An 11807-nucleotide genomic window follows, 5' to 3' on the forward strand; every position below is an offset into this window, starting at 1 on the left:
GCTCCCGCTCCCGGGGAAACCAGCCCGCTGCGGCCGCGTCGAGCGCCCTGCTCCGAGGTGGGGGCGCGTTCCTCCAGGACCCGCAGACGTCGGTGTTCTCCGCACCGGGCTTTGCCGCGCGTGCCCCGGCGTCCCTGCTGCCCCAGGCCCTGGGAGGGCTGCAGCCATGAGCGAGATGTCTAGTTTTCTACACATCGGAGACATCGTCTCCCTGTACGCCGAGGGCTCTGTCAATGGCTTCATCAGTACTTTGGGGTAAGTGAGCCTAGCTTTAAGGGAGCGCGGGCAGGGAGCGGGAACAGTGGGCCTGGGTGCCAGCAGTGTGCGTCCTGCTGCCGCCCTCCGGCGGAAACCCCGGGCGTCCTCAGGCTCGAAGAGCGGGAGAGTGGCTTGCCTCTTTATTTTAGAGAAAGGAAGTGAAATGTTTGCTCAGGTAGGAGATAGGCGCCCTGCCGGAGCTGGCGGGAGGTCCCTTCTGCGAAGCCTCCACCCTCCGATTTTTTTCTGAGGGGCAGGGCCAGAGACTTCCTTTGCAGGTGGTCCCGGGGGCGGGCAGGTGGGTGGCTGGGGCTAGAGCTGGGGAAGGGGAGGGGGCCTGGACATGCCAGGCGCTGGGGATTGAGCGGATCTGTAGCGAATGGGCTGAGGTTCAGTCTGGAGGCCGGAGTCCTCATTCCAGATCTTGTAGCCCCTTAGAGGGGTTGCACCTTCTCCCCACAGTTCTTTTTCTATCCCATCCCCCTTCAGTAGGAGTGTCTTCTCAAACTTTCTCTTTCAGGAGTCCCCGGTTCCAGCCGGTTGTCCTCCTTCACCCCTCCCTTCGTCAATTTCCTGCGCTGCGCCTCTGGCGCCCCTGGGTCTTTGGTCCCAGGGTCTCTCAAGTACTTTACAAACATTAATTAGTTGTGGACGCCACCCCCTAGGGTCTGGGTTCCATAAACATGGAATCAATTAATATCCCTGTTGAGGGCCAGGCCCGAAGCAGGAATAGGGCAGGAGGAAACTTTGGCAGATAAAGAGTTTATCTTTAGAGGAGCAGTTGGGTAGGCGGCTGAGTGGTTCCTCCATCCCTCCAGTTAGGTCCCACCAAGGCAAGTCCTGATACCTTTGTCCCACTTTCAGTCTGAAGGCACTGTTAGTTCAGTCTCACCTTCTTCACCACACACAGCTGCCCCTTAGGGTGAACCACCCTCCTCTGTTGACCCCACTCTGTTGGATATCAGCTGGCCCTGTGGTCAGCCCCTCTTTTCTGGGGGCTTTGAAGGACAGCCCTGGCACTCTCAGACCAGAGCTGGCTCTGGACCCTGCTAGTTCACTCTGAGCTAGGGAGGGAGGTCACACTTACTCTGGCTCCCTTGGTTTCTCTCAGGGTTTTTGGGAGTTTGGCTTTAGTCCTGCTGGAGTGGGAGTTGGTCTGGGGTGGGAGGGTTGTCTGTGCCAGCAGGGGATTCTGATTGAAAATTGTAACATACCCTGCTCTCCTTATCACAGCACCATCCTGGCCTCTCCCATTCCCCTCCTTGGGAAGATGTGAAATCCCCTGGCCACTTGCCACTCCCCCCACCACACACACACACACACACACACACACACACTTGATCTGACTTCTCCCTGTACCCTCAGTTCTCCAAAGGATGGGGGTGGAACCATCATATCAAGACCAACATTTGTGCTGGCCTCCCCCATCAAAAGCTTCTGCCTGAGGCCAGGGCTTGTACATAGTAGGTGCACAGCAAACACTTCTGATAATGCTGAGGGGACGAAAGGACGGTATATGGAGTGTGAAGAGCATGGGGGCAGATGGTATAGGAAAACCCCCTCCATATGCATATAGGTCTGAGAATCACTGGAGGCTTTGGGAAATGATCATCTCTTCTGGTGCTTAGTGCCTGGCTCAGAGCTGAGCACATAGTGGGTGCTTTTTAACCATCTGTGGGATTTCACAGAATCAGAAAAAATACCTTATCTCCCCTTATCTGCCCCTGTGCGGACCTCATCCTCTCACAAGGGATTTCCTCTGTTGCCTTCTTAGATATCTCCCTCCTCCTTTGGCCCTTCCTGCCTTAGGAAACTGGGTCCTCCTGTCCCCTTTATCCTGGGTCAGGACCTGGTAACCTCTTGAGAGCCCTTCTGCCCCAGGGTGCCCCTTCCCTGTGCAAACACCTCCAACATCTCCTAATTTCCCACAATTGGACACCCATCTTCCCAGCCAGCATTCTAGCATGGGCATGTACAGGTCCCAACTGAATTTTGTTTTTTTTTCTCACCTCCCTTTTCATATCCCTAAAGCTCTGGCTGCACCTCACTCCTCTTGATTCCTGGAACTCATCCCTTCTCTTTACCTTCGTTCTTGTGTTGCCCCCACCCTTCAGCCCCCACCCTTCGGCCTTCTCTACCTGGGTAGATCTGTCCTGCCTCCTGAGCCTTTGTACAATGTGGCCTCTTTTGGGAGATCTCCCCACCCCAGGGTAGAATTAACCCTTTTTCCTTTGTGCTTTCACATTGCTTTGTACAAACCCTTTTCTGGTGCTAATAATGTTGTTTTATAGTTAGCTGGAGGTCTCTCTGTGGGCCCATCTGATGCTGGGCAGTTTGCCAGGATTAACTAATTATTAATTACACCATTCATCTGTTCAGCACCTCCACAGGCACTGTACTGGGTGCTGGAGATTCAGGGCCAGTGAGGGAGCTGTACTTTCTGCCTTTTGGAACTTAGAGTCAATGACCAGATGATTGGCAAGTACTCTAAGTCATCACTACTCCAGGTGTAGTCTCAGCATCACCTACAAGCTTGTCAGACACAGACTCTCAGACCCCTTCCCAGTCCTCTGAATCAGTATCTGCATTTTTAACACCATTCCCAGGGGATTTGAGTGCATGAAAGAGTGAGAAACATTGCTGTAAGTGATTCTCTTTCTGCTCCATCCTCTTCTAGAAGCTTTCTGCCTCTATTCTCAACTCTGGCCCCCTTTTGCCTTCACTGGGGCTGTTGGTGCCCTCCATGAGCCCTGGAGGGTGATTTGACTGAGTTCCCAGGCTAACCCAGTGCCTGACAAGCAGAATGTGCCCAGTAATGACGAAATGAATTTGTCAAAGACAGATGTGGCTGTGGTGGGCAGAAGGCTCAACTTAGCAAGGGTGGTAGGAAGGAGAGACTTGGTGAGCGAAGGGGCTGGGCAGCCTTTGGTTCCAGTCAGGCTTCTGGGTAGGGCAAAGTGGAGGAGGCCAATTAGAGCTGCTTGGATAATTAGAACTCCAGTGAAGATTGTCATTAACTCTGGATTGGGAGGGCGGGAGGTGGATCTCCTAGATGGCCGCTGGGCCTGCAGGGGAAAGCAGGTCCATGCCTGCTCTCGGTAGGAGAGCGTGTCCTGTGTCCTGTGCTTCCCTGCCCTGCCCCTCACCCAGGTGGCATAGGTAGGGCTGGAGTGGCTCGTGGGCCAGCACAAAGGTGGAGGAGTAACAATGGCTCCAGGGCCAGCAGCTGTGGAAACTGGCAGGCTAGACGCCTTGAGGTCTCATGTCTAGTCCCTTGAATGTCCAGAAGGGTGACCCCCAGACCCACAGGGAGTAAATTGGGGGAATGTAGGTGAACTGAGTCTTGAAGTTAAGTTCCCATTGTTGGTTACACTGCCACTGCCCACCCCATGGCTGGGCTTAGAGCACCAAGGTGTGGAGGTGGAGTGGGGAGACTCTCAGGGCCTCTGGAGCTCATGGCCCAGGGCTGGGTGATTAAGGGAGTAGGGTCAGAAGAGGCCTCCCCCCATGGAGCTCCCTGTCCACCTTCCAGCGTAATCTGCTTCCAAGGAGGGTAAGCACTGGCAGTCAGGACCTAGGTGTAAGGATAAATGTGGAGGAAGCACTGGTCCCCAGGGTCATGGTTCTCAGGAAGGGTATCTCTTTGTTCCTCCTGTAAAACCCTACTTTGTCAGCCTGGATGTCCCCTGAGGTGCTCTGGCTGCATCCAAGAATCCCCTGGGGAACTTTGTTGTTGTTTGCTGTCCAGTCGGCCCTACTCATAGCGACCCCTCCTTGGGTTTCCGAGACAGTATCACTACGGAAATAGGATTGCCCAACCTTCCTTCCGAGGAGTGGCTGGTGGGTTTGAACCGCCAGCCTTCTGGTGAGCAGTCAAGTGCCTTAGGCACTATGCTACCAGAGCTGTCTGGCTCCCAAGTCTCATCCCAAACCAATTTAGGGTAGGATCTGGGTGTTGGATGTTTTGAAACTCCCTAGGTGATTTTAATGTGTGGCTAGGACTGGGATCCCTGATCTGAGGTCCTTCCCCACCTGCCTGTCAGATCTGCTTGTCCCTCACCTCGGCTCTTGGCCCTTGTCAGATTTCATTAAGGTGTTCAACAAATGTTCATTGAGTATCCTCTATGTACCACACACTGTTCTCAGCACTGGGGACTCAGCAGTAACCAAGACAAGAGTTCCTGCCCTTGAAGAGCTTACATTGTAGATGGAGAAGGCTTAAAATCAACAAATACTGTATCATAGTGATAAGTGTTTTGAAGACAGAGAAGGGCATAGGGAGTGGTGGGAAGTGGTCTGTCCCTTGACTAGGATGGTTAGGGAATGTCTCTCTGGAGGACATTTCAGCAGGTGTAGGACATGTTCCTGCCCTTAAGGAGTCTGTAGTCTAGGGGTGGAGGTAAAATTTAGTCACATGAGACTTTAACTAGGAAGAAAACATTCACACTCAGAGCCTGCCCCCAGTGAATGAACCCATTGCTGTTGAGTCCATTCCAACTCAGAGGGACCCTACAGGACAGAGTAGAACTCCTCCGTAGGGTTCAGAGCCTGTCAGTGAGATGGCGCTGACTCATGGTGACCTCATGCACAAGGAATGAAAGGCTACCTGGTCTTTGGTCATCCTCATGATTGGTTGAGGATTGGACCATAGAGTTTTCATTGGCTGACTTTTGGAAGTAGATCACCAGGCCTTTCTTCCTATTCCATCTGAGTCTAGAAGCTCAGCTGAAACCAATCCAGAATCATAGCAACCTGCCAGGCTCCACTGACAGATGGTGGCTGCATATGAGCTACATTGGCCAGGAATTGAACCTAGGTCTTCTGCCTGGAAGGCAAGAATTCCCTCTGTCTCCCTGGGCCCAGAGAGCAGCAAGGCTTCCTGAAGAGGATTCAGGCATTTATGGAGCCCATGCTGTGTGCCAGGCCAGGCCCTGGGCTCTTGGACATGAAGTGACCCAGCTGACCCCTACCATCCAGGATACTGCTTGGTTTGGGAGATGAATAGGATTTGAGGGTGACCTTAAAGAATCCCTTTATCTTTGGCCACTTTCAGAAATGAGGCCTCTCCTCACCTCTCCCAGCTGCAGCCTTTGGGGTTCTGTGGAGTCCTGGTCACTTGGCACATGGCCCCATAGTACCATTCATGAACTGTGGTTCACTGGGAGATTTTGAGATTTATTTTGCAGCCCCCAGCCCCTTCCTGCTTCCCACCAACATCTTTTGGTGGATTGTTTTTTGAGACTCAGTCCCCATTCTCCTTCTGCCATGATCTTCTTCCTTCTGAGCCTAACTTCTCTGCTGGACTTCCAGGACCTCAGGATGGTGGGCATGGTGGGCACAGGGTATCTCCGGGGCACAAAGAATCTGATCAGAGTCTGGGCAATGAGTGAATAGTGGAGTGTTGCCTGGTGGGCTGAAATGGGACCCGGTTTCCGAGTGCCCTTGCATTCTCTGGGCCTCTGTGTTTGTCTTCTACAGTGGGGAGCTGGGAGAGCCCTTTGGGCCTTAAGTCTCTGGAACACATGGAATTTCGGGAGGTGGGACTGCTGCCCCTCCCATGCTAACCACATTCCCCAGGCAGGCTTCAGACCTGCCCTTAGCTTTCATTTAATTGTGATCGCACTGGAATGCAATGTTTGACTTACCCCTGCCTGTACCCCAAGGCAGGGTCTTGGCCTCAGCTAGCCGAATCCACAGACTCATTATGTCAAAGAGTTTTTTTTTTTTTTCTGATTAAATAATCATAATGTTCCATGCAGAAAACATGAAAAACTCAGACAATTATCTGTAACAGTGCAGCCGACATATTAACATTCTGAGTAAGACTCTAGCCTTTGTTTCTTCTTCTAGCTTTTTATATACATAACTCAGTATTTACAAAACGATATCAAACTACACATTTGGCTTTGTACCCTGCCTTTTTGTTGGGTACAGTGAGCTATATTTTCCCAGGCCAAAAAGCCATTGTTATGGTTGCATAGTATCCCATGGTCTATTATACCTTAATTTATTGAACCAACCTTTGTATTCAGCATTTAGGCTGTGTCTAAATTTGCGCTGTTATAAATGATTTGATCTGAACATCTTTGTCCATACATGCCCAAACACTTGTCCAGTTATCCTCTTGGGATAAACTCCCAGAAGTGGAATTCCAAGATCAAAGGGAAGACACGTCTCTATAACTCTGTGTTTTGCTGGTGGTGGGGCATAGGGTGGGGGTGGAAACAGGAACCATTGCCACAGGGCATCTGACCAACTTCATGTCACATGTTTGGGAGTGTTGTACCAGGGGATGTGGGGAGTAAGACCAGCCTCACTGTCTCTTGAGGCTGGACATGAGAGGTTCCAGGTAGCAAGGATGTGATGGGGAGAGGGGTGATGAAGCTGAGAGGGGCCATGTAGGTGTTGCCTGAGGATTGAACCATCCCCAAGATCCCACTTTGGGCCTCCAGGGTCTTGGGCTGGATCTGGCTCAGCCCCAAAGAATCCTGTTGCAGCCACTTGCTTATTCTCTGCCCTGCCCTACATTCCTAATCCTGTGTCTCCTGACTTGGGGCTGTGGGGTGGGGCAGTGGCTTGGGTTGGGGGTGGGGTGTAGTGCTGGATTTTAGGGTGTGGCCACACCAGCCTTCAGTGAGAGCACTCAGCTTGGGAGGGAAGGTTCTGGGTTTCAGTTACCCCCAACTCATTCTGGAGTCCCTGAGTATCTGGTTCCAACCCTGCTCTTAAGACGTCAGCTGGGGGGGGGTCCCCCCTCTTCAGGAGTGGGTGCTGTGGGAGAGGAAAGGATAAAGCCTGGGGGTACAGGAGGAAAGCAGAGCACAAATTTCTAGTAAGTTCATCACAGGCCTCTGAATGTTATCTCCTAGACCAGCTGTATATGCTGTATGTTGTTGTTGTTGTGTTGTTATGTGCCGTCGAGTCAGACCCGACTCATAGCGACCCCTTCTTGGGTTTCCAAGGCAGTATCACTATGGAAGTAGATTGCCCCATCTTCCTTCCAGGGAGTGGCTGGTGGGTTTGAACCGCCAGCCTTCTGGTTAGCAGTCAAGTGCCTTAGCCACTATGCTACCAGAGCTCCCATATGCTGTATACGCTCCTGCATATGTGCTAGGAGTGCTGGTGATACCCAGTTTGTACCTCTCTGCTCACAGTTCCATACAGTGAGGACCCCAGGCTCAGAGCAGCTAACTGACTTGCCTGGGGTCATGTAGCCAGGGATCCATGAAGAGGACATTACAGGGCTTTTCAAGCCAGGGGACTGTTACAGAAAGTGTGGGGGCAGAAATGAGGCTGGGTGATCACAGGGTAGAGGCTGGGAAGTGGGTCGGGTGGGGCCAGGTTACAGAAGACTTTGAGAGCCAGACAGAGGGGTTTCGACTTGGAGAGACAGGCAGGAGGGAGTCATTTCAAGGGCTCAAATGGGGGAGTAAACTGATGTATTAAAGTATGTATGTATGTATTATTATTTTTTTTTACTAGCAGGTGGGCAGAGCCAGAAGGGGCAGCAAACACAAATCTGAGCCCAGGGCCAGCTGCAAGTGCTTGAGGCAGACAGATACCTGTGCATATTTGGTTAGCAAATTCCTCTCCCCATCACTCAACCAGCCATATCACCTGTGTCCTCCAGCCTGCAGAAGAGCTAGCCTCTCCAGAATGTGAATATAGAAAAAAGTGATCGGGGCAATAGAGGTCAAACTCACTAACTCACTGCAGTTGAGTTGATTTGACTCCTAGCGACCCCTCCTCGGGTTTCCAAGGCAGTGTCTCTACGGAAGTAGATTGCCCAATCTTCCTTCCGAGGAGAGGCTGGTGGGTTTGAACTGCCAACCTTCTTGTAAGCAGTCAGATGCCTTAGGCACTACTACACCAGAGCTCCCAATATAGGTCAAAAAGGGAGAATTATGTCTGTGTTCCAGAGATGATGATGAGGATGGTAATGTATAGACAGAGTATTGACTTGACCTCTGCCTACTAGTCTGCAGTGTGATTATACTTCAGGAAAAGCAGAGATAACCATTTGGAACACATATATGCCTACCACTTATAGTTGTTAGTTGCCATCAAGTTACAGTAACCCTCTACTTGGGTTTCTGAGGCAGTATCACTCCGGAAGTAGATTGCCCAACCTTTCTTCGGAGGAATGGCTGGTGGGTTTGAACAGCCAGCCTTCTGGTTAGCAGTCAAGTGCCTTAGGCACTATGCTACCAGAACTCTCAGCCCACCATCTAGACCTAATAATTATAGGAGCTCTGGTGTCGTAGTGCCTAAGGCATTTGACTGCTAACCAGAAAGAAGGCTGGCGGTTCAAACCCATCAGCCACTCCTCAGAAGGAAGGTTGGGCAATTTACTTCCATAGAGATACTGCCTCAGAAACCCAAGGAGAGGTTGCTAGGAGTTGGATCCGACTCCATGGCAGTGCGTTTGGTTTTGTTTGGTTTAGACCTAATAATTGCCCACATTTTACCATATTTGCTGCATCTATTGCTGCATCTATTGAGCTCTGATTGGTTTCTTTCCAAGCCTCAGTTTTCACAGCTGTAGACTAAGGAGGTTGGACTGGATGGGAGAGACAGTGTCCAGGTCCCTTGGGCATTTCCCCTCCCATGGCTGCTGTGGTGACGTAGTGTCTAAGGCATTTGACTGCTAACTAGAAGACTGGTGGTTCAAACCCCCCAGCCACTCTTCAGAAGAAAGGGCAATCTACTTCTGTAAATATTTACTGCCTCGGGAACCCAAAGGGGGTCGCTATGAGTTGGAATCAGCTTGATGGCAGTGAGTTTGGTTTGGTTTTTTGATATGGCTGCTGTAATGGTGGTCAAGCTGGTAGGTGCAGGTTTTGATTCAGGCTCTTCTGACATTCACTCACTCTACTTCCAGCTCCCTTCCTCCTTCTCCTTATCTAATCTTTCCAGACAGCACTGACCCGCCCACTGCCTTTTCTGTGGCTCCTACCTGGATCTCAAAGTCCACCCTAGGCAGAATAGGGCCACCCAGGTCCTGGGCTGGATCTGCTTCCTGACCTTCCTCAGACTAAGGTCTTATGGTATGGACTCCATGGGCAACTCAGGGACAGCATCCCCTTCACACCCTTCTAGAGCAGAGTTGCCAATTAGCTCCTTCTCCAGAGAGTGTAGGGCAGCCTTGCCCACAGGCTTCCTGCCATACCCTCCTCCTCTCACCTCCATCTGCCTACCTCCTCTGCACATACTCCACTGAGCCCTGCACAATGCAGGCTCCAACTGGTCTTTCGCCTTCAGTGGATAGAAGGCTCATATCAGGCCATGTCTTTGGGGCTCTGTCAGCTGGACTGGCCATGTGGGGCATGGGGGGAGGGCACATAACAAGCATGGAGTAAGCTTCTGTTGAATGGGATGGAGACTTGGGTTGTATACGTGCCTCCAACTGACCAGCTCTGTAGCCCGGGTTGTACCACCTGCTCTGTAGGCCTCTATAACCTCACACAGGACTGTGGTAAGAAGGAAATGAGGCTTTGGATGTAAAATGACTTATAAATTATAAGGTGTTCTGCACATTGGAGGGACTGTTTAAACTAAAGGGCTCTTGGCTGGAAATCACAGGCCTTTAGATAATAGGCAATGCCTGTAAACAGGCAATGCCAGTAGTTGGGAACGGGGCAGGGCTCTAGCGCTGAAGATGGCAGGACTTGCATGGCCAAAAAAGCTTGTTGTGCTCAGGCTTGGAGGTAGGGCGGTGAAGAGATCAGTGGGTGGGTGGTCAGAGGGTGGGAGGTAGGCGGGACTCTTTCTGGGCTCTTGGGCGGAAGCCGCGGCGCTCGCGGGGAGGGAGGTGAAGTGATGTGGCCACCCCCGGAGAGCTCGGCTATGGTTACAGCACCAGATGCGCACCCGAAGCCGGGCACCTGTGGCCGTGTTTAATAAACACAGAGGGAGGTCAGGAAGGGGATGGGCTACGGCTCGGGCCCTTGGTGCGACGAGGACCTCGGAGCCGTCCTCGGCGGGCAGCGGAGCGCGGGAGAGAAAAGGAGGAGCGGGCGCAGGTGGCAAGTTATCCGCTTCACCCCCGCGGCGGCACAAGCGCCCCCGGGTGCTTCTGGCGGAGGCCCAGCATCCCTGCAGCCGCTTGCTGTTGGAGGCAGACCCGGGCGACGGCTGCACGTGGAGCGGCGAGTTTCACTCGGGGGCGGGGGCTGGGTGAGGGCTGGGCGGGGGCGCGCCTCCCGGAAAGCCCGCTGCTGCCTTCGTTTGTCTGCAGCGTCCGGGGGGCGGGGCCCAGGCGCTCAAAAGCCACTAAGCACGTTCTGGGAGATCCCGGCCTCGCCCTCTGGGACGTCTCCCTCATCAAAACTTACCTGTTTCGTGTCCTGGCCCTCGGGCCTCCGTCTGGCCCCAGATCTCCAGCAGCCCATCTGATAAAGCCTTTCCTGTTAATCTGTTAATGGCTTTACCCAACATCCTTCTCACCTGATAGCACCATTCTAGGACGCTTCAGTCCTAATGAATATGTGCCCATGAATTGAGGGAAGGCTTTGAGGGGGCACTTAAACAACAACATAAAAAATAAACCAGCTGTTTTATCAGGTTTTTTTGGACTGTAGTATCTATGGAAACAGGTTGCCAGGCCTTTCTTTCGTGGTGCCACTGGGTGGGTTGGAACCTTTAGTTTAGTAGTCAAGTGCAAACCATTCAGGGACCTTTAGGGGCACTTTGATATCCTGCCATTGGCTCCTTTGCCTACACAGATAAAGGGCTAAGCACTAGGTGGGGGAGCAAAAGAGGAGGAGAGCAGGTGCCACCCCTGACAGGTTCATTGGGGAGGGGTACAGAATGTAGCTCAGGTTTCTCAGATTCTTATTTCTGTAGACTCACCCTGGGAATCCTGCTAAAATGCAGATTCAGCTGGTCTGGGTGGGGCTTCAGGTTCTGCATCTTTAAGAAGTTCATAGGTGATACTGATGCTGCGAGCCCAGGACATACTTTGAGGAGTGGAGGATGTGGAATGTGAGAGCCCAGAGGAAGCCTCTGAAGTCCTCACTGCTGACCTTGTTTTCCTGATACCTGCCGGGAGTGCCCTCTTGCTGTTTTTCCCTCAACCTGGCTTCATTTTCTGCTCTGATCCCTCACACAGACCATTTCTGTCCCTGCTCAGCAGCAAGCCTGGGATATTTTCCTTCCAGTCTTGTTTGAAATCCTCCTGGAGGACATGCTCACTTCCTGACTGATCCTTCTTCTCTAGGTGGCTTCAGTTTGCACTCCCGAAATGTGCCTGGCTTTATAGATGCTCTGCAGCTGTTCCACGTGATCCATACTTGAAAGCATAGCTGGGTTTCCAGCCCCGCTGGGCACTGGGGGTAGGGAAGGGACTGAGCTGGAGACATCAGGACTTCAGCTGTGAGACAGTGAGCAGGCGCAGATGAACATCCACATAATGACCAGGCAGATTGGTAGTAGGGGTATTAGAGAACGCACATACAACAAAAAATGCAACACATTGCTTTTGAGTCAGATCCGACTCACAGCGACCCCTCCTTGGGTTTCTGAGGCAGTTGTTGTTGTTATGTGCCGTC

The 11807-nt window shown here is 52.2% G+C and overlaps 1 protein-coding gene across 1 annotated transcript in view; it reads left to right on the forward strand.

The window, feature by feature from the left end:
• The first annotated feature begins 166 nt into the window (after nt 1-166).
• The window catches only part of ITPR3 (inositol 1,4,5-trisphosphate receptor type 3), a 91030-nt gene continuing 79389 nt past the window's right edge, over nt 167-11807 (forward strand). The window contains exon 1 of the mRNA XM_007939340.2: nt 167-255. Within this exon, the coding sequence (XP_007937531.1) occupies nt 167-255 (89 nt within the window). The remainder of the gene's footprint in view (nt 256-11807) is intronic.

Source organism: Orycteropus afer, unplaced genomic scaffold (assembly GCF_000298275.1).
Source record: "Orycteropus afer afer isolate SDZICR_OR568_19922 unplaced genomic scaffold, OryAfe1.0 scaffold00059, whole genome shotgun sequence".
Lineage (NCBI taxonomy): Eukaryota > Metazoa > Chordata > Mammalia > Tubulidentata > Orycteropodidae > Orycteropus > Orycteropus afer.